Source organism: Corvus moneduloides, chromosome Z, assembly GCF_009650955.1.
Source record: "Corvus moneduloides isolate bCorMon1 chromosome Z, bCorMon1.pri, whole genome shotgun sequence".
In the NCBI taxonomy this organism is placed as follows: Eukaryota; Metazoa; Chordata; class Aves; order Passeriformes; family Corvidae; genus Corvus; species Corvus moneduloides.
The window spans coordinates 69,818,013-69,841,813 of record NC_045511.1 but is presented as its reverse complement, the minus strand read 5'-3'; the positions used below and the strand labels follow the sequence as shown (position 1 = coordinate 69,841,813).

Genomic DNA, 23,801 nt, shown 5'->3' with positions numbered 1-23,801 from the left:
TCTTGTTTTGATTTTTTTGACTGTCATTTAACCCTTAGCCTGTGCTAAAGAGATGTGTTTTTAGAAGATGTGACAATGGCAAATCTGAAGTTTTTGACACTTTCTTCACTGTTTTGTGCACACCCCCAACCAATAGCAGGATAATGAAAAGTCTAGATTTAAACAGAAATCTAGGTATGCCCATGTTATTTCATTTCCACCCAAGTGGGTACCCCCAACTGTAATAAACAAAATGGAGAAGTGTTCCTTAATTTTGGAATGACTTTTTGGTAAAATTTACCAAAAAGCAGTGAATTATACTGCTACACTGTAGTCCTGGTACATGTATACTGAGAGGCTGGTAGCACTGGCTGTTGTTGTAAAAAGCCACAATTCCAGTGATACTGAATTTTACTACTGTATATCTCTCTAAAATTTAATTTGTTATTTGAAGTACTGTGGATCTGAGTGAAGGTATGGTAGTTTGAACATAAATGGCTTTTATTTGCATGTATCTAGCAATATCAAGAAAATGCACACTGGAATGTGGAATTATATTGTCCAGTTATGACAGCTAAATTAGTACAGATATGGTAAAAATATTCAGAGCAAATAATCACAGTGTAAACTTATATCTGCCTATCTAAAGAAGGCCTATAAGAAAATCAAGTCCAATCATTAATCTAGCACCACTGTGTTCACCACCAAACCATGTCCCTAAGCCTCATATCCACCTGCTTTTATGAACACTTGCACTTTTCTGGGCAGCCCAATCCAATGTTCAAGCACTCTTTCATGGAAGACATTTTTCCTAATATCCCATCTAAACCTGTCCTGGCACAGCTTGAAGCAGTTTCCTCTTGTACTGAAACTTGTTGCATGGGTGAAGAGCCCGATCCCCACCTGGCTACAACCTCCTCTTGTAGTGATGAGGTGCCCCCGAGTCTCTTTTTCTCCAGGCTAAAGGCACCCAGAGTCCTCATCAGATTTGTGCTCCAGACCCTTCTCCAACTTTGTTCCCTTCTCTGGACACGGTCCAGCCCCTCAATGACCTTCCTGAACTGAGGGGCCCAGAACTGGACACAGCACTCAAGGTGTGACCTCACCTGTGCCCAGCACAGGGGGACGGTCACTGCCCTGCTCCTGCTGCCCCACTATTGCTGACACAGGCCAGGTGCCCTTGGCCACCTGGGCACAGCTGGCTTGTGTTCAGCTGCTGTTGACCAACACCCCCAGGTTTCCACTGGGCAGCTCTCCAGGCACTCTGTCCCCAGCCTGTAGCACTGTATGGGGTTGTCATGACCCAAGGGCAGGACCCGACATTTTACCTTGTTGAACCTCATTCAATTGGCCTTGGTCCATATCCAAAGGAAAAAAAATGCAACCGAAACCAGCCATCCTCCCAACCCCTCCAAAGAAGTTTGTGAGTAACTGAAGTTACTAGACCTCTAAGACAGATAAAGTGTAAATACTACTCAATAACCAGAGGTAGCTTCACCAATATCTTTTTCTGTTTGACTTCCTGTGTTATCAATCATGGAATTTCCTTTACTTTTTCAGTCGGAATTTCCTCTTAACCTAGGAAGTATGTCAACCATGTGTTTATTTTTTAATTTTACGTATGAGTGATGCCTCTTGGTATACCTGAGAGCTCCATTTAAGGAAGTTTAATCTGATTCTATTTTGCCCTTTCAAGCAGTGCTCTGGCCCTCTTCCAAACATAGGGATGTAGGCTATAGTGAGCATAGATTCAGAAATGGATTTTTACAAGCATTTATTACATTTGTCTTGCAGGGAGTCATGAATTAAATCTTTAAATCTATAGTAAGGTACTTGTTCTTTCATCTCTGAGAGAAGTCCTCCCTGTGACTGTGCCTTGAATGACTGGGCTTGAAAAAGTCTGAAGTTACAAGAGCTGTCTCCCATCATTCTGCTGCAGCATTTTTCCTGAATATGTTGTTTGCAAGGGCTTGCCTGAAGTCTTAATGCTATTGTCATTCACCTTTGAGAGCTGGCTTTCTTGCTGGCGTCTGGTTTTTGTTTCTAAGTCTTCATTCTTAGTATGTAAGTCCTTCATGCCTTTACAATAAAATGATACCTGTCTTTCACCAACAGCAACTAAAATGATGGAATCTGTATCTCCTCTTGCATACAATCTAAATATTTCTCAGCTTGTTCAAGCTTCTCAGATGATATTCAGTAGACTTAAACTGAGATAGCACTCTGGTAAAAGTAAACTGTTCCTTCACCAAAGGTGGTTGTGTGAGACTGGTTACTGTTTGCTTTTGCAAAGAGTGTTACAGAAATCTCGTGACTTGGTACTGCTTTTTAAGGACATTTCTGTGGAATTTTCTGCAGTAGGAAATTGCATATTAACAAGCACTTGAAAGAAGGAAAATATATCTGTAACATCTGAAATCTATTGTATAACTAATGGTTACATTGTTCCTTTCCCACAGAGGACTAAAAGCATTGTGCAAAGGAAATGCCTTCTCAGAAAAAAGCTTAAGTCATCATGACTGTACAGTGTAACAATGTATGTGAAAGATATTTACCAAGAAATGGGATCAGTAAAGGTATAACTATATTAGCTGCAGAAGCTTTAAATTCTGATTAGATTTTATGTTTTCTCATCTGAGGCTACTTTCTCTTTAACTTTCATATAACCAGTTATGCTAGTGAGGGTATGTACTTCAAAGGCAAAGAAATGGCCTTTAAACAACCTTGTCTAGGGGGTGGCATCCCTGCCCATGGTGTGGGGCTAGGAACTGGATGGTCCTTTCCAATCCAAGCCATTCTGTGAATCTATGAAACACAATCCGTAGGGAAGGTGGTGGGTTTAGGTTCCACCTTCTGTTTTGGAGGGATGACTGAATGTGCTGGTGCTCTGAAACACTTTGTCATGCTAAATCTGGGTTAACTGCTTCTTCATGAATTTAACCATGACCTGCAAACTTTTGGTTTTGTGCTTCTCCCTGCAGTAGTTAATGTGTTTACCCATTTTGGGAAACAAGGGTTGAGAGTGGGCCCCCTTCAGACTTTGGATCAGTGGTGGCACAATTGTCTTTCATTGCTGGCAGTTGATAAAAATTTGAGCAAGTCAGTAGCATGTCTGATTTTGGGAGGACTCACCCAGTAGAGATTAATCTTAAGCCATGGAGAGAAGTTCAGTTGTGTGAAATTGTAGCCATCAGATAGGTAGCAGTTCTGTCAGGAGCAGATTAGGGAGCAAGCACATACTCTGTGCTGGCAGAGCCCATATGTTGGCTCTCACCTTCTTCAACTGCAGTTTCTTGTGGCTGCCTGAAGTGGAGGAGGCAGCTGAAATGCAGAGGGGAGAACTCTGCTTGGGGACTGTGAGATTGTCAAACAGCACAGCTGGACTTGAAAGATGAGGTTCAGATCTGACCTGAGAGGTGCAAAGACACCTCTAGCATCTATTGCTCTGTGATGATTTTGGTAATGACTTCCTATTAAATTATTTACGAATTGAGACTTGTGAGCTTTCTAAATATATGTGTATACCAGATCAGAGTATTTAATTGCTGAATGTGGTGGTTACAGACCTGGTATGAGCAGCACCTTAGTGGAATGGAAAGTGACTAAGGTAGATTTTTCTCTTGCCTCTCCACCCACATGAAAGTGTATGGGCAGATAGGTCAGGACTAAACTCTACTTTTTAACATTTCATTAATTACCTATAACATTGGTAACTTTACCTTGCTACCATTCACATTAACCACCTTTTATTATTTAAGACAGTCTCCATTTCTCAGGAGGAAACCTATATAGACCTATGAAGGTAACTCAGTGTTAAAATATAAGAAAACTTAACCATAAAAGTTTGGTGTTGTTAATCCACCATGGAGTTTCATGTATGTTTTCTGTTGACAGGGTCTGGATATGTTTTTCAGGTGACTTCTTAGTTTTCCTGACACATTTGGAACACAGATTGCTTAGACTTTGTCTGACCCACCAAAATACTAGAAATGGGCAATTCACAAGTTTTTCTTGACATACCTGAATGAGGGAAATTAGAGTTTTATTCCTGGCTTGTTTCTCAATATTTCTGTGTTTGCAGAGGAGGTGCAGTTCCTTTGAAAATTGACAGGACTGTTACAGAAAGGACACTTTTGACTGCTCATCAGTAGAAATTTCCTTTCCATTTTAGCTATGATGGCAGCAGATTTGATATGTGCAAAAGCAAAAGTAGCTCTTGTATAGGACTTAAAATGTAAGAAGTCTAATTATAATTTAGGTGGTACCTCACTGATCACGGCAGATTTTACTCTTTGTGAAATGTGCAATCATTCAAGTTTTTAGTTATGCTTATGAAATTAAGCCTGATAAATAAAATTATTCTTGTGCTACTTGAGCAGAGATATTTTACAAGTTAAGGTATGCTGTTGGAAAAGTAAATACATTGTCTTGCTTCTTTAATTTTGGTGTATCTGCTTCTACCTAAATTATTTTAGTTTGGTACATATTTTGCAGGAACAAGAAGCTCATCTATTTAATTTCTTCGGAATCAGAATGAATGCTTTAACACAGGGATGTTTCAGGGGACTTTCTGTCTTTCTCTGATTTGACTATTGGTTTTTGTAAAACAAAAACCAATCTTAGGCAGCTTTTAGTTTTAATTTGAGATAGCCTTACCATCAAGTTTTCCAAGTTTTATTTCACAGTCTTGGCTGTGAGCCATTCATCTTTGTTGAAAAGATACTTTTTGGTGAAATTAGCACAGAAGTGTTACGTCGGAATCATCTATAAAATATTAACTTGTATGTCTGTTCTGTTTTTTACATCATCAGAATGATGATGCAGTACTTCTAAATTTTAGAAAAAATTGATGTGCGTATTCTCTGCTTTAAAATGAGGGGGTTTTTTTTAATTGCTGATTCTACAAAGGAGCTAATGCCAAATTATTTTCGTGTGTGATCATGCTTACTAAAATGTAAGTTAAAACTTAGCTTTTGGACTTATTCCTAGTATTTGCATTATTGTCATTGTTGTGTGCCTGTGTATGGTCGATTAAACACACACACTGTGCTTAAGTTCTATAGAGCTCTTCTTTTGAAGGTAAGAAGTCATACCTATCTGTCCTTTTTTTTTTTTTGGTTTTATGAAAACCTTTTACTGTTGCACTATGTGGAGTTTGGATGTAATTAAGAACAAGGACATCCTCTCAGTTTATGATACTTTTTTACTTAGCTATCAAAACAGTCACTTAACTGTGTTGTCTTACAGGAACTAGTAAGTTGAGAATCAAGCATAAATGAAAAAAAAAAATTAAAAATTACCGATAATTTTTACTAACTTGGGTATACATTTTTAAGATCAAAGAACTGAAGTTCCACTAATATATTTGTGAAGAGAATACTGTTATTTTCTGGAAAGCTGTATAGTGCTAGCTGAAATTTAATGGTTTTATTTAATACTACCATAATATTAATAAATTACTCAAGTTTCTTGTGTTGTGAGAAACATCACCGATGTGTGAATTTTGGACTCAGTGAAATTAATTATGATCTCCTGAAAAATAAATCAGAGATGCATACTTCTATCAAAAATGCATTAATCTAGTATATTACTGGTGTAGTATTTCAGACATTCATGAGATCTGCCTCTTTGTTAAAACAGACTTCATCAGAAACAAGACATTTTTTTAAAGGCTCATTTCGTCTTAAACTTTGAAGGGTGACTTGTGGAAGTAAGCAATTGAAAAGCCTATTCTGTTTTATTTCAACAGTTAATTTTCACCCAAGAGGCAAAAGAAATGCAGATGTAAAAAACCACTCCTGCAGTCTTGCAGGTGTATGTAAGCAGTACCTGAATATTTTTGCTAGGAATGGATTTGTGATTCTTGTCATGATCAAATTGTTAAGTGCTTTTGCTTAATAAAGTTACTTTTTGAATAATGCTAATTTTTCAATTTCTGATTTTGTCCTGAAACCTTCGCTTTATCTCTACATCTGTGTCAACCATGTTAAAACACAAGACTGCCTTTCTCTAGTGCAAGGACCTGATAGAGCTTCAAGAAGGAATTTGAACTTGAAAGTGTAGACAGGAATAGTGGCAAATCAGTTAATTAAATGTTTCAGGATTTTTTGTAGAGCAATGAGTTGCATTGATATTCAGACATGATGCTTGGAATATGCTGTCAAGCCAAGTAAATTTACATTAGAGTGGGGAAAAAAATCAAAAAAACAAACAGCTGCATAACGATGATAAATCTCATGGAGGTGGGGGAAGATAGCAACTTTCCACACTTTTGAGGACAAGGATGAGAGAGGGAATGAAAAGGCAAGCAGCTCAGCAGTGTGTGCCCTCCGTTATCACACAGGGTGGCAGAAAATGAAAGTATCCGGCTAAGTCCTCAATATGTATTATGTCAAGCCTAGCATAATGACATGAAAAACAGTACTATTTTTTTCTCCTGTTTACAGGATTGTTAAACATTGGAATGGTGGAGTCACCATCCCTGGAGTTTTTAAAAGAAAAACTGTACATGGCACTCACTGTCATGGTCTGATTTATAAGGTGATGGTTACTCAGAGGTTGGACTCAATAATCTCAGAGGTCTTTTACAACCTCAGTGATTCTGTGTTCCTGTGACTTTTATGTTGACAAAGGGCTTTATGTACATTTAAACCAACAAGTGTTATTTTGCTGTTAATATCATATTTAGTCTTGGTAATTGCAGCTCTGAACTATTGCAATTTTTGTGTAAACTGTCTTTGTACTGAAAGTTTCGTATTGGAAATACACTGGTAAACCTTTTTCTTTCAGCCTGGGAACAAATTTTTAGTTTGTGGATAAACACAAGTTGTAGATTCTTATGTTGTATTAAGGACTGAGGTGTGAAATAATACTCTAGCCAGCAACTGTAAATTGATTTATCCATTATTTTGTTGTTCAGCTTCTTTTTTTTTTTTAATTTAAAAAAAATTTTTATTGTGTGACTCCGTGCAAAATTGAAGAGTCTCTGTAAGTCATTGGGTTTAGTGCACCACACCTTAGGAAGCATGTGAAGGCACTGGGATGCACCCAGAGAAGGGCAGCAGAGCTGGCAGAAGGGCTGGAAGGTCTGTCCTGTGAGGAGCTGCTGAGGAGTCTGGGTTTGTCCAGTTTGGAGAAAAGGAGGCTGAGGGGTGACCTCGCTGCTCCCTGCAGCTTCCTGGGGAGGGTATTTCAGAGGCAGTTGGATAATGCTCTTAACATTTTTTTTTGGTCAACCAAGAAGTGGTCAGGCAGTTGAACTAGGTGATCATTATAGGCCCTTTCCAATGCAGAATATGCTGTTCTATTTATAAATAAATAGATGTATGGTAATTACATTTCAGAGGGCTTTCTGTTGGCTTGCAGCTAAGTCTGTGAATACCTGTAAAAACTTCCTAGTACTCTCTGAAGTGTGTTCAGTTCAGTATGTTAACTCTGTTAACACACTGTTAACAGTTCAGTATGTTACACTCTTCCTCAGCGTAATGAACTGAGTATGTTAAAACAAAACAATCTTGCATTATAACACTTCCTACATCATATTGTATTCTTTTGTCAGCTGCTTTGACATTTAGCTTGATGTTTTAGTTAGCCTGTTTTCTTAACATTTTTAAGAATGTTTCAGAAGACTAGTGTAAATTTGCCTTTATTGCTGCAATATAAAAAGACTTTGAAATAGTTTATGATGATGATATATTGCTGTACAGGAAAATCATAGGATGTTTTTAATTTATCCTCCTTTAGTTGTGTGCTAGGATGATACTGTCTCTTGCAGAAGAAATTTCTTGATATAAAGCTATAAACTGGCAGTCTAATACATATGGATATTTTAAATGTAATTATCAGTAAAATACTCCTTTGATTTGTTGAAAAGTAAATGAGAATTGGGAAAGAATAATTGTCTATGTGATCTCAATTCTTGGAGTGGAAGCTTCTATTAAAAAAAATACAACCCAGGTTGAAATGGGAAGAGGTCAGAAAAAAATTTTATTACATATTCAGATTATTCATCAAATTTGTTTTCAGTCTTTATGAAATGATTGCATAATAGTAATTTACTGACAACTTTTTTTTTTGTATTAAGCTATTTCCATTCCTCTGAAGAAAGTATGTTTTAATTTTACGCTTTAAGCCTTCATATTAACTGCCCTGACAAAACGTATTTTCCCCCTTTAAGATAGATTAGACCCCACTTGTCTATCTGTAGAGAAACTTGTATTACAGGTGATGAGTCTTCTAGGTGCTAAACATTTGTAAAAGAAAAAATAGAATGACCTAGAACTTTTCCTCTGGAGTGTTATGATTTTATTTCTTATTTTGCAGATTAAAAACAGTAGCTCTGCATCTACCTAAGATGAATGTTTGAGGTTTTTTATCCCTAAAATAAAGTATAATATATCCTTTCTGAGTCAATAGTTAGACTTTATTTAATTATAAAGTTATTTTTGAATTAAACTTGAAAATTATTTTTTAGTGGTAAAAGTTTCTGCATTTATGTAACTTCCTTGAAACAATGTAATTTCATTCCATGACAGCCTAATCTGGTATCCTATAAGCAGACTGGCACTATTATAATGGTAGTGGCTCTGGAGAACTTAACTGGTAAATCAGAGTGGAATTACTAGTATAATATTTGTCTGGAGTGCAGTCTTCACGATGTGGAAGCTTTCACAAAATCTTATAATGTGCATACATGACAAAAGCTGGTAGGAGTAGGAATATAGCACTTTACAGTAAGTAGTAAGCAGATAGACTTAATTTTTTCAGTTATAGTTACAGATTCTGGGAAGAAAGATGTATGTACTCTCTCATGCAAGGTATTATGGAAAGGCTAAAAAATTTTATGTAAGATTGTGAAGTCTGAAAATGTGGTTAAAATTTCTTTTTCCTTTGCATCTCACTGATGCGCAGTTATTTGCATCCATGTATTCTGTTGATCAAACTTTCTACTATGCACAGCATAGAAAAACTAGAAAGTGGAAAGCCTATTAATTTCCATATATTTATACATTTAGGAAATAAAACTTGTAAATTTTGTAAAAAGAAACTCCTTGGAAGTTTAGCACTTCAAGCTGTCTGTGGCACGTAAAGTTCAGCTTTTTAAGAACAGTCTTTACTTAGCTTTTTTCTGGCGTGTGAGAAGGAGCCAGTTCTCTCTGAGACTGTTCTCTGAAGAGACTAAGAAGCCAGTTCTCTAAAGAGGCTTTATTTCATATTTTCTTTTTCCTAGGTTGGCTGAAGACTTTTGATGATTACTTCAGAGATCAGACACAGCATATTTTAAATAACATGGTTATAAAACTGCAAGAAGACAACCGAAGGAAATTTATATGGTCCGAGATTTCTTACTTTTCAAAATGGTGGGATGGAATAGATAGCCAAAAAAAAGATGCTGTTAAAAGGTTTGAATACTGAATTTTTCTTCCATGTATCTTGTGTTGAGACTTTGTGTGTTTGACTACACTGTAAACTTGAGATTTCACCTGTGATGCAGAATTGCTAGAATAATTGGCTGCTTGAGTTCTGACTTTTTGGGCTTGGTTTGGTTTTCTCCTAGTTGCAAAATAGAGAAGTGAAGACAAATTACTGAGTTGCCTAAAAATTTGACTAAAAGTTTCTATGTACAACCATGTCATTCAAACTGTAATGGATAGTGATTATGATCTTTATTTGAAGTCACACTAAGGTATTTGCAACTAAATAAATACAACCTTTCCTAGAAGCTGTTTACATATGGTATTTTTTCCTTGTTATGGTACATATGAAGATTTTATCAGATTTCTGTTTGCATAAAAATTTGTAAGGATTTTTTGTGTTTAAATACAAATGTTTCTTATAAACATGCAGCTGCTTTAATGGTAAAGTAGTATGTACTTTACACCCTTGCTCTTCTTAGTGATTTTTAAAATCACAAGTCAAAATGGAATATAGAAGTAAAAGGTTTACCTAGCCATTGAGACAAGGAAGGAGGCTGCTTGGATAAACTTGAAGTAAGGATCTTGTTTGGGGTTTTCAAAAAGCAGGGATATTTTTTTTTTATTTTTACTTGGCTTTAAGACAGGATCCAACAGTTGTTATTTCATGCTTGTGATGGCCTCCTTCTCATGCCCCTCTTCAAGATGCGGGTGTTGCAGTATGCATTAAGTCTGTGAGATCACAGCTGCAAAGGTTAGGTAAAGGTGGAAATCTTGGAATCTAGGTAAAAAACTACTTGTTTAAAAATTTATGTGCAGTGGTTGAGTATTACAGCACAGCTGTGTGGTTTTGTGACATTAAAAATAACCCTGGGAACACAGTAAACAGTAAATGAGAATCACTAGGGAACTGTGTCTTCTCTTCAGGAGAATCAGGTATTGGTTAAGCTGCTGTAAGACTTGGAGAAGCTACACTTGAGATTATTTTTGTTGCATGCTTTTTCATTACTCTTATGGGTATCATCTGTGATGGGACTAAGTTTTGATGAGTTCACTGTATTTTTTTCTTGAATTCATTAAGCACTTCTATGCTGGTGTACAACATAAGTGCTGAAACTGTAGGGACAACCTGATGCTGGGATCATGATCTTTATGTTCACTGACAATAGAGAGACTGGGCCATCCTGTGACCTGTTTCAAGAAGGCATTTTAATGAGTGAGATGTTCTGAAGCCTTTGTAGATACAGTAAACTTCGAAGATCTATCAGCTCCCTAAAACTCTAAAAAGAATATTAGATCAAAGATGGGGAGATATTAGCAGTGCTTGAAATGTGCAGTGTCTAGGCATCTTGGTCAGCTGGCCTTCAGTACTGTGGCACATACATTTTTATTTTTGTAATCTATGCAGGAAACAGCCTTCTTCCTAATTAAAAAAAAATCTAATATGGCACATGCAGTAGAGCTAGTTTTCCTTGCATAAAGACATTAAAAACTTCACTGTTCAACACTTCATTTTTTCCCTGTTTGATTAAAGAAACATAGTCCAGTGATGGAAGTAGCACAAACAATTTAGATTTTGGCATCAAATTGCTGGAAAATGCCTGTTGAGTATACAGAAATTGATTTTAAGAGTGTGTTTTCATATGGAAGATTCTGAATATGATTTATGTATTTTTCAGGTTAATAAAAGATGGACAATTTGAAATAGTAACAGGAGGATGGGTCATGCCTGATGAAGCTTCTGCTCATTATTTTTCTTTAATTGACCAACTGATAGAAGGACACCAGTGGCTAGGAAAGAACCTTGGTATGTACATTGATCTAAGATTTAACTATGTTAATACAAGAAGTCGATAGGAAAATAATTTTTTTTTTTAATTTCTGAGATGCTTGGAAGGCACTCTCTTTACTCTGCTTTTCTGAAACACTAAATCACACCGTTTAAAGGAAGCTGTAGGATGAAGTCTAGTATTTGCCATTCCTCTTTGCAGATAGAAGTTTCTGGACAAAGTGTATTTGAACTATTTTATGTCATAGCATTTTGTCTTGGTCAATGTAAGACATGCGTATTATATTGGAATAACCAAATATTAACACTAGATCATGCTGAATTTTAAATCCCATGTTTGGTATCACAAATCGTCTTCAATTGCCCTGTCTTTTAAAAATTATGATGAAATTCTTAAAATTACTTAAAAGTTGATATTTCTTTCATGTGTTTGGATCAATTCTGTGGGCTCTGAATTCATTAGCTTCTCTTTTATCAGGCTTTAAAACAATTACAAAATTTAGTTGTAGCAGCAGCAGCAGTAGTAGTAGTAGTATAGTATAGTAGTAGTATAGTAGTAGTATAAAGCCTAAACCCAATGTAATGTTAGAATTGGGAATTACTGATTGCAGTTACATTGGCTGAACTGTTTTGCTGGCTTTGGGATGTTCTTTTGTTTAGTTCCGTAAGAAGAGAGAAACTTTTTTATATAGAAAATATTTGTACAGTGATTTTAATAATAAATTGAGATTATTTCATCCAATTAACTGAAATTATTTTGGAAAGCTGTTTCACTGTTTTTCTTAGATTGCAATTTCCATAAACACAGCTTGACATAATTGGAGGGGGAAGGAAGACCTAATAAAAGGGTAATGCATTCTTTACTGTGGTTTTTTTTTGGAAAGACAGTAAAAAGTGCCAAAGGAACCATGTTGAGTAATTAAAAACGAATCAGATGTAGCTTCTTTATTTACTAGCATGAAGTTCAGTGAAAAGAGAGTATTAATCAACATGATTCTATTGATCAACAAACTAATAAATCAAAAGAAAATTTAGTTCTGAAGCCAAAAAAGATTAACCTTATTTAAATAACAGTGAAATATCAACAAGCTACCTCATTAATCCATCCACATCCATTCATTTTCTTTCAACTTTCTTTTCCTATTGTACTGTCTGTAAACTACTTTAAGTGAAAGAAGATATGTATTTAATTAATGATTCCAAATAAAGATGTTTGATGCAAAATTGAAACAGCATAGCAACAAGGAGTACTATTTTAAAGTTTTTTATTTTGTTAGAATGCCTTGTTTATAAGATATTTGGTTTTTTTGTTTGTTTGTTTAATGGTTTAATTCTAGTTTGTTAATTCCAGGGTTCTGCAGGAGGTTTAATACCTAACTGGGTATATAATCTTGGAAATGTTATCTTTAGTGCTCTGATTTGAATTATTGGAATGACTTTCTTGGAGTGAAAAGTAAAACTTTCTTTCCTTTTTTCTTTTTTCTTTTGTCAACAGGAGTAAAACCGAAGTCTGGATGGGCAGTTGATCCATTTGGGCATTCACCAACAATGGCCTACCTTCTGAAGCGCACAGGATTTTCCAATATGCTTGTGCAGAGAGTTCATTATTCAGTTAAAAAACATTTTGCAACACAAAAGACACTAGAATTTTTTTGGAGACAGAACTGGGGTATATGCTCTTCCTTTATGTCAATTTATTTTGTTAATTTACACAGGTAAAATATGAAGAGAACTCGAATAAGTACTATGGAAATATTTACAGAGGAGATTTAGCAGAGTTAGTCTAGACATGAAAACTTTAAATTGCAATCCTGTTTAAAAAAAGCCTTTCATCTAGCTTAAATTTAGCAGATTTTTTTCCTTTTTTTTCCTCTTTGAATAACAGAAAGTGAAATGAGAATATCTGTGCATTAGGAAAGGCGCTAAATGTAAAAACAATATTGTTGCTATTGTTCCTCTGATCTTCCTTTCTTTTCACTTTCATTTTTGCTTTTACCTTCTCTTGTTTTTTCCATCCTCTCATACTCCTTGCAAGTGTACATAAGAAAAGTAAAAAGGGTGAAAAATTCCTTTCCTTGTTTTTTACTTTTTCTCTTCCTCCTACTCCTTTATTTCCTACTATGTGGAAATATAGTGTAGGAGAAGGAACATTACAACTAATTCAAATATTGTGCTAATGAGGCAGTGACAGCAGGGTGATTGGCTTTTGCTTTGTTTTCTTTTTGGTTTTGTTTTGATGTTTGGGTTTTTTTAATAGTTGTTTTAATCCACTCGCAGTATAAAATATGTGTTTTATTACCTCAAAAATTCTAAAAATCACGAGGTTTACCTGGGTAAAACACACCTAACATTTGTCCCTGTCTTTCCCAATCACCTGGTGCTTGACTAGAACATTCCAATCTTGACTGTATCTCTTTTTTTACCCTCTTTATACATATAAGGTATATATATATATATATATATATACACATATATATATACACATATACATATATATATGTATATATATATACATATATATGTATATATACATATATATACATATATATGTATATATATATATACATACATATATATATATATATATATATACATATAAGGTAGATTCAAGTTATGGATATTCAAAATAAGAAATTGTCTTGATGTGGTATTTTTCCAGTGCAATTCTTGGACTGATTCTTGGCAGGTATGTATGGGAGTGATTTACTTTTGACAAATCTGAGAGGACTTATTTTAAAGTTTTACTCTATTTTATTCCAGATTTGGGATCCAGTACGGATATTCTTTGTCATATGATGCCTTTCTATAGCTATGATATTCCTCATACTTGTGGCCCAGATCCGAAAATCTGCTGCCAGTTTGATTTCAAACGGCTTCCTGGAGGAAGAGTAAGTTGTCCTTGGAGAGTTCCACCAGAAGCTATTCATGCTGGAAATGTTCAACACAGGTACAGTTTTTACATACTCCTCAAGGAAATAACTTTAGAAAAATGTAATTATGCTGGTCAAAGATGACATCTGGCATAGCTTGGTGAATTTAGTTCTGCTGTGGTTCAACCCCAGTGAGCAGCTCAGCTCCACTCAGCTCACTGTCCCCATAGTGGGGTGGGGAACAGAATCAGAAGAGTAAAATGAGAAAACTCATGGGTTCAGATGCAGGAGAGGCCTTGGCGCTGTGCAAGCCCTGCTCAGAAATAACAAAATCATCTCTCTGTTGTCAACCCTGTCAGCAGAGCAAACATAGATCACAGCTCCATACTGCCCACTGTGACTCTACCCCAGCCAAAACCAGTAAAAGATTTTAAAAGAAGCTTGTTGTGGCTAAACAATACCTGTTGCATAACCTGGTGTTTGCTCCTAAGTTGGTAACATAACTGTCAGTGAAATTAGAGGAAAAGTTGTAGTTAAGGAAAGGGCACTTTTAAAAATTTTCTATTTGTGACACATGAGTCAGTGTCTGAATGACAGTCAGAACACAGTCATCTGGTTGTAGTCATGTTACTGGTTTACTGTGTTTTTTGTGAATTTTATGAACACTGCAAGTTCCCTGCAAGTGGATCACTTCAGGGGCAGCGTGATGTGTGCTGTAACTACAAACAGTGGTATATTTCCTGTGGTATATCCTTGAAAAACTTGGCAATCTGTGGCCTAAGTTTTGTGAAGTGCAAGCCGTAAGTTAATCTGATTCCTATTTCTTTGTCTCCAGGGTGGAAATACCTGTTCCTTTGTGCCCAGGGTAGAAATTCCTATTAACCTCAGTTCTAGTTTTCGAGTAGAAACACAGAGTTTTGCCACAGTTAAGAATCAAATTTACACTCCTACAAAACTGCTTCTCATTTTTGGGTGACGGGGGCAGAGGGTGGAGGTGGGGAGCTGAGGAGGGAGAGTAAAGGAAGAAAAAAAGGAAAAAAGAGAAAAGAAAGGGAAGTAAGTTAAGCTACCAAAGGTTTTTCCAGAAAATGGTTGTGTTCTATGGTTCCTGTTGCTATCTTCAGGCTTCAAACTATACCAGGTTTCCAGAGTTAAAAGCTGAGGTAGCTGTTTACAGTTTGTGCATATTGCTGAGCATAACAAATGTATTAAGGGTGACTTTTTGGTCCTTGATGCTGAAGTTTTAAAGTGATGATGTGATGATGATGCACTGCTTGTCTACATGTCAAGTATGCATTGCTTTTCTCAGAGTATAAATTTTGACAAGCATCATGAAAACATCACTTGAACAAAATTCAATTACAAAATATTACTAAAGATAAAACCAAAATTAAACACAATACATTACAATTGCTGTATTTAAAGGTAGGAATTGGTATGATAATAGGAAAAAGTGGGGTTTTTTTGAAGCAGAGAAATGAAAGATGATGGTGACAGGAGAAAAGTAGAAAAAATATGACACACCCAGTGCCTATTGAATGTGAAGGAAAGCTCATATGTTATTAAATCAAAGTTGTAAAAAAAAAAAATCTTGACAATATATCTCAATTAGCTGAGACAAATATTTGCAGAAGAGCAACAGCTTGTTTAACAAATACCTGAAACATAGGGGCTATAAATAAAATGTAGAGTGTCTGCTTGGAATAGTCTTTTTAAGGGTCTTGATTTTTAATTATCCTTAATTCTTGTGCTTTCTAGATGCAACCTTTGCATTAAAATCTGAATTAGATCTTGTAAAAGAAATGGGTTTTCACATTTCAAAGCATATTACAGAATAAGATAAATGGGGGCAGGTATGTAGTGAACATATGATCAAGTTAAAGTGATTATCATCTCAGTATGGTCTCTGAAACTTAATATTTTGCATCAGCTTTTTTAGATAAAAGCAGTTTTGATGTCTAACAGGGAGTTGAAACAGCAGTATGCTGTATGATACCTCTGGGAAAAGTAAAACTAACACATGGTGTTTGAGTTAGAAGCCTGGATTATTTACATTTGGAACACTGGAACGACACTTCTAGTGTCTAGTTTCAAATAAATCCACTATAATGCAGGAAGTAGTGTTTTGATGGAGAATGCTAAAACACTATGTGTGTTTTATGAAAAGTTGGAATATTGTAGACAACCAAAAACTTTGTTGATCTGACCTCTGTAATAACATATTTTACAATTGTTATGATGAGATGTATGAGTTCCAGAACTGAAAAATCTATCTTTATATCATAAGTTTTCCAAGGTTACAGGTTTGCAGCAGACTAATTAATCTGCCTCTTATCTCTGATTGCTTTAAGACTAAAAAATACAGAAGATTCATGAATTTGAAAAAAGTTGACTAATTTGGAGACTAGGTTTAGATTGCTGACCTTTCTTCAATGCCAAAGCTACAACAAAATTAATAAAACCCAGATCTTGAATACTCAGCTGGGACTGTTGCTTTTGATTTCTATACTATTAGGGCCTTATATATGCATTAAAGAGATGCTGAGTTGAAAACTTCAGACTAGTAGTTGTTGGATTTTTCATTGCCTTGCCACATAAGTTGTGACTTGGTAAGAAGGAATGAAGCAGCAACCTAATTGAAAACCTGTACTTGTTTAATTACACTTCATAACACCTTAGGTTATAAAGACTACCCTTGCACTTGCCCTGATTTGCAGCTGCATCCTTATCCATATGTTTGAATGCTGAAGCTTTTCGCACTAGGAAGAAAAAACAGCTGTTGTATTGGGGGTTTTTTTCCTGGGTTGTTGAGGTTTCTTTTACCTTGAATGGAAATGAGTTGTTAGCAGAAGCACAGTTTGTTTCTCTCCGAAGCATGGAAATAGGAGAGAATCTGTACTGCAAGTTATGTGCTTCAGAGAAGCAGTAGAGAAAGGACTTTCCTCTTCACCAGCTACTGTTCAAGAGCCCAGTTTTGCCCTTCAGCTTTTTTCTCCTTATGGTCACATTGTACAACAGGCAATTTGTGTTCAGAATTACACTGCCAGATGGCATTGGGGGTTAATGTTTGTGATTGCCTACTTCAGGTGGTTGTAGCTCCTCTTCCTTTAACATAGAAAGGGGTAAAACCAGCCATGTTTATTGTTTTGATATGTATTTACTCAAATACTTGGTCTTGCATTAAAAGAAGACGGTTCTGGTACAAAAAGGTTTGCTTCATTTGTGAAAGGTCTCAAGCATTCAGTGATAGTCTGAAAACTTGAAAACAAAAGGTTTGTCATGTCTGATCTCCTGCTTCGTTTTCAGATTTTCCTTCAGATAGGCAGGATAAACATATCAAAATGTATCTAATTCTGTTTCACTGGGGAACAATAATGGGAAAATATTGATGACAGTCACTGGAATCTTTTTTTTCCTCCAGAGGTGTTTTTTTTTTCTTCACCATGCTCTGTCTGGGGCTTTCTGCTGGCACTTTCACATTCCTATATGAATTAATGATTTAGGAAGTTATTTGAGAGAAACTTAGAAGGATATACCTGAATTGATGTTCTTCAGTGTTTTTGCAATTGAAAGTGGTTTGGAATGGAGGAAGATCTTGCCATCCCCTTAAAAACATAGAATAATCCCACAGTTATCAGTACTTTAAGAAATGGAGAGCAGCAATACTTATAAATTTCACAGGATGTTTGGAAAGAAACCAGAGAAGGACTTTGAAGAGAGATGTCAGAGTCAAATATCCTGTTAACTGTAACCTGTATTTTTCAAGAGACTCAACACTAAAGTATGTTTTTAACCATAGCCTATATGTGGAAAATTTGAGTTAGACTGGCTCCCTAGAAAGAAGCATTGCCAAGTCTTGTGTTGTGGCTGCTGTTCTGGTAGCTGTGTGATGAGGAAGCTTTTGTATTTAAATCTTACAACCTGTTGAAATCATGGAAAGTATTGATTGGTAATCTGCACTATAAATCCAGTAATAAACAGGGGGCAGGGTAATGATAGCCACTGGTTGGGTAAATTGTAGTCTCAGAACTTTGTGGATCCTTAGCTAAAGTTAATGTTGTGGCCCCATTCTCCCTCCAGAATACAGTCAGACCTGGTGTTTACACAGTACTTTTGCAATCTGATAAATAAGTAAACCCTGACATGCGGTTCAAAGGAAAAGGGGGTTCAAATATAATGGACTAGAATTTTGTATAAATGTTTATATAGCAGTTCTTCAAGAGTGTGAGTTGCAAGGTGATTTTGCTAGATCGTCTATTAAAAAGACATGAAGAAACAAAAAAACCTCATTAGAATCTGAATTTTCTGCTCTTTTGTCTTTAAAGCCTTGAAATTTGTATTTCTGTTTTCTTAAATATGTTACTATGGTTTATATTTCCTATGGGAATTATTTACATAATTTTAATTAGAGGGTATCAGCATCTGAAGATGCTGATAATAATTGTGACTTGAAGGGGGAGGGTTGAAAATGGACTTTTTCAATAACCTAGATATCAGACTTGTGATTCTTAATATATTGCTTTTGTGGAACTGATAGTTTACCCATCCTAGAATTAGTAGGTGCTGAAGGATTTTTAAGGCCAAAAGCATAAAAGCAGTGGATTTAGTTTTTCAGGACTCAAAGATTCAAGAGGGATGGCTCTAAGGCACATAAGAAGCTGGCTGAATGGAGAACAGTGATTTTTAGCAGCAAACTTCCTCCTGAATTACTTGTTTTATTTACAAGGCTGGAGTTCCTCAGAGATTAATTTATGGGCAGTTTTTCTGTCAAGGACATGAAGACATGAAGCAAAGTATCAAAGGAAGGTACCAGAGGGGATGAGAAGAGCTTGCTTATTATTGTAAATAGGAGCTGGAGAAGATTAGGATTGTTATCTAAATATAAAGCAGGTAAACATGATTTGAACTGTAGGTTAGTTTTGGCACAGGCACAAATTGGTCCAGACTGCCCTACTGCTTGAGATGAAGCTTGATAAGCTTATTGAAGGATTTTATTAGCATGGTGTTTGCAACAGTAGTAGGTTGAATATGGTGTCCCAGTGGGGAGAATTGCATCCAGCTTTTTGTTACAAAGTGGGATAATGGAGTTTAGTATGTCTTGTTTAGGGTCATCCTAATGCACAACTTGGTATCTAAGAATTGTTTTGCCAAATGCTGACTTTTTTCCCTCTGTCTTCCTAATTGCTCTTCTCTTTTTCTCTTCTCAAGGGCTTGGATTATATTAGATCAATACAGGAAGAAGTCAAAACTTTTCCATACGAAAGTCCTGTTGGCTCCACTTGGGGATGATTTCCGCTATGCTGAGAGCTCAGAATGGGATCAGCAGTACCAGAATTATCAGAAGTTGTTTGATTATATGAATTCTCGTCCTGAGTGGCATGTTAAGGTAACTACAACACATTTTCTGGTTTGTGGAGAAGACAGTATTTCCCAAAATTCTGATATTCTTCATGGAAAAAAGAAATTGTTGTTAGGTTCAGTTTTTGCAACTGCAAGACTTAATATATTATTTAGCAATAGATTGATGTGTCTTGGTAGCTTGCTCACTTTTTTTTTTCCTTTACTACCTTCTCTCCCCGCAAAACAAAACCTTTGCTATTAATAATACAGGCTTGAAAACTATAGATAGTTTCCAAACCAGATTAATTTGGAGAGCAGCTATTAGGTTTTTAATTGTTTTCTTAGTGCTCCTGTTTTCACAGGCTTCAGGTATTGTTACTTACGACTCACAAGATTTGTTACTTAAAACTATTGTATTTTCTCACTAGAAGTTCAAGAAAATTTTGCTGCTTTATTTGAGTCCTCTTGGTTTTACATCCCAAAACAAACCAAAAAGTCTTAAGAGGTGCCATTGCTGGCACATGTGGTAAAATCTGAGACTGACCTGGCTACAAAAGGACTGAGTATACTAACACAATTATCAGATGAGGTACCACTTCAAATCAGCATTTATGTGTCAGAGTTAAAACACACATTCATATGCTCTAATGTGTAAGCTGATGGCCCTAGAGACTTGTACTATAGATGTTCTCTGTATTCAGACAATTTTTCATCATCTTTCGACATGACAGTAACAAATGGGGGACCACAACCTTGGGTTTTTTGAGTGTCACCTGAGAGTGCACTGTTGCTGCTTTCACATTCAGGTTTTTTTAAAAACCTGGTCTGGTATCTTTCGTGTGGTTTGTGCATGCATCTGTTTTTCCTTATCTTTTCTGAGACCTTCCCTGATTCTTCCAGCTGTGCATTTGACTAGTGCCTATAGTATGTTATTACTTTCTGCTGACTTCTGGGCTTGTGTTTTGCCAAGATGATTTCTTGGGATTATATCTTATCTGAAAACTGGATTTTATGTGTTTCCTATGGGATGTAGGCGACATGATGTATGGTGAAGGACCACTACGTCTTAGTGGACGGAGATACACCTGGAGAGGACTCTTCAAATTTTTTTAAATCTAAAGCCCGTCTTTTAAAACTTAAGATTGCTGCTATCACTTGCTTTATTTCTGTCAAAAATGCATATACTGTACAGGTATACACTTTGGTACTCTTTGGATACTAACAGCAACATATTTTCTGTAGTTATGGCTAACCAGGGCTGGATGATTTTGTGGGGCAAAAACTGAAGGCTGTAAGTCTGAAGTCATTCTTCAAGGACCAGTGCTGTCCTGAGACATCTGAAAGTTCCTTTTTGGAAAGGTTCTGTTCAGCCCATTGTCAAGGATTCTATCAGTCCACTTCATTAGGCTAGGTGTGCCCATCTGGAATTGCATTAACCCTTGGTTCCCTCACAGAAGTATCCAGCCCTTTTTCTGGTTTTTAATACCCACACAAAAAGATACAAAATCCTCTTTGTCTACCACTTCATACCTAGGATATTTATGATCAGCTGGAGCACTGTCAGCATCAGAGCATTTCTCCTTTTCATTTTATTCAGATACTTAGGTTTTTCTCTCTCTGTTTTTGTTGTTCTTTTTTTCTTTCTTATTTGTTGCCTGTCTGATGGGGTATTTTTTGGTCTGTTTGTTTTTCTGGTTTGGTTTGATTATTTGTTTTGTTTGAAACTGATGTCATTTATTCTTGAAAATTTGAGCTTAGACGGAGAACTTCCACACTCTTCTGCACTTTCCCTAGTGGAATGTACCTCCACAGGCAAGTAACAGGACACGCTCAGCTATGTAAGAACTTAGATTACATAAAGGAAGAGTTCACATTTCTTCCTGAAGTGCTGAGATGCCTGGTGTATTACTGCTTACACAAGGGAGTGCCTACTCTGCCTTTCTGATCTGAAGAGAGATTTACTCTTTCAGACAGCTCTTTGTGATGTTTATCTAGTGGATATGTCTTTTACCATTGAGATTCTCCTGCCAGCCACTATTCTGATCTAAAAGTATGTGGTACAGCACTGTAAAACATACCTATTTTGCTCTTGAGGAATTCAATCTCCCATTCAGAGATCTCCTTTGCATCTATTATATATAAATTAAGCTGAGTCTTTTTGTATGCCAATAGAAGAGTCAACCAGGCTATTTCACTGTTCCATTCACCTGATTTTGGTGCTTCCACTGGTGAGGTTCTACTCCTCTGATTCAATGCAAAAGTGAGATCATCTCTGTGTCTTCTCTTGGTGTATTGTTTTTGGTTTTTGTTTTCTACTTGTAGGTCCCTATGATAGTGAGGGAAAAGACCAAGTATGCCTAGAAATAAGGCAAGGTTTACTAATGGTGGGATTTCAGGGGCAATATTTATCTTTCTCTGCTTTACTGCCATTTAAAGTGGCAAGTTACCGTATTGTATCCACCTAACAAATACTTGGATGATCTGAATGACTTTGAAGTGAAAGTGTTTGGGGTTTTTTAAATGATTAAAAAGTTTAATTTTGTTGTCACAGTGATAGTCTGATAGTCCTTATATTCCAAGTCACTTTTGAAAGATTTTTACTAAAAGTTGGTTTTGATGCTGTAAATTGTAGCATGCTCATTGTATGCTTATTGTTAAAAATAATAATAGTAATAGCAAACAAAGGTACTTGATATTATCATTATAACTTAAGGTGAGGATACTCCTGGTAAAGTAATGTGATCTTCTGTTCCAGCTTCCTTTTTTTTTTTCACTTTCATTCAAAATCCAGTTTGCCATTTATGCCTTCTTTAACAACATTTCTTAATACTAACAACATTGGTATCAACCATTTATTTTTTCTTTTTTTTTGTTGTGCCCCTAAAGCTTGAGGATACCATTTTTGACCTACCCAGTAAAGATCTGCTATTACAATATCTTAGCATTTTTAAAAGTGACCAGAAGATAATGAATTTATTTTTTACTCCCACATGTTACATCTCTAACTGCAATTTCTTTGTACAGAGTTAAAAGGACCAGCTTCTGAAAGGAAATGCTAATTTTTTTTTGATCACTAGTCATCTTCGTTAAGCAAGATCTGGAGCACAAGAGAGTTAATTTTGAAAAGACAGGATTAGGAGAACTATGCTTTTGTTACATTACACTATATTTCTTATTTAGTCCAGACAGCTACTTGGGTAATATTGAGGTATTATTTAGCTTGTGTATAAGAGACTTACTTGTAAGACATGAAACAATGCTTCACTTACTTCTTGACATTTAGATGTTATTTTATATTCATAAATATTTATAAATATTTATAAATACATATTATTTATATTCGTATTTATATTTATATCTTTAAAAAAAAATCATATTTCATCATTTGTAGAATGGTTTTGGTTGGAGGGGACCTTTAAAGCTGTCTCATCCAACTGCCCTGCAATGAGCAGAGACATCTTCAATTAGACCAGATTGCCCAGAGTCCCATCCAATCCAGCCTTGGATGTTTCCAGAGATGGGCCATCCACAACCTCTGTGGGCACCTTGAGTGTATCACCACCCTCATATTAAAAGTTGCCGTTATACCTAGTGCAAATCTACCCTGGTTTAGTTTAAAATTATTACCTCTTTTTTTAGCACAAGAGGTCTGACTAAAAAGCCTGTCCCCATCTTTATTGTAAGGCTCCTTTATTGAAAGGCTGCAGTAAGGTCTCCCCAGAGCCTTCTCCACTCCAGGCTGAACAACCACAACCTCTCTCAGCTTTTCCTCATAGGGAAGGTGTTTCTCTGATCATTTTTGTGACTCTTCTCTGGACATGCTCCAACAGATCCATCTCTTTCTTGTACTGAGTTGAAATGCTTTTTTGAAAGTACTTCTTGTATTGAGTTTTGAAATGCTATCCAGTTTGTCTGAAAAGTGTGCAGCGGAACTTTAAAGATTTTTGGGATAGGTTTTCTGCTATAAATCTGCTGGAAGAGTGGCATGTTTCTGAAATGTATATGGAACCAAGCATATTCATTCTTTTTGTATTTCTGCATAATGAAAATGGAACTTTATTACAGTAATTCTAATTTTAATTCAGGCCCAGTTTGGAACTTTATCTGATTACTTTGAAGCTCTGCGCAAAGAAAGCAATTTGGGTGAAAAGAGCAGCAATTCATTTTTTCCTGTTTTAAGTGGAGACTTCTTCACCTATGCAGACAGAGATCATCATTACTGGAGTGGGTACTTTACATCACGACCCTTCTATAAACGCCTGGACAGAGTCTTGGAGTCCTACATACGGTAAATACTGCCATCCAGTACATTCATAACGTGTTTCTTGGCACACAGGAGAGATGAATGTGTAAGTATTTGTTGTGATTTAACCCCAGGCAGCCCCTTGCTCATTCCCCCACCAGCAGGAT

General features: G+C 36.0%; 1 protein-coding gene across 1 annotated transcript in view; it reads left to right on the top strand.

The window, feature by feature from the left end:
* The window catches only part of MAN2A1 (mannosidase alpha class 2A member 1), a 111,957-nt gene that overhangs the window by 23,227 nt on the left and 64,929 nt on the right, over positions 1–23,801 (top strand). The window contains exons 4-9 of the mRNA XM_032095476.1: positions 9,209–9,380; positions 11,072–11,199; positions 12,677–12,850; positions 13,942–14,128; positions 19,260–19,437; positions 23,477–23,679. Coding sequence (XP_031951367.1) covers positions 9,209–9,380; positions 11,072–11,199; positions 12,677–12,850; positions 13,942–14,128; positions 19,260–19,437; positions 23,477–23,679 — 1,042 coding nt within the window. The remainder of the gene's footprint in view (positions 1–9,208; positions 9,381–11,071; positions 11,200–12,676; positions 12,851–13,941; positions 14,129–19,259; positions 19,438–23,476; positions 23,680–23,801) is intronic.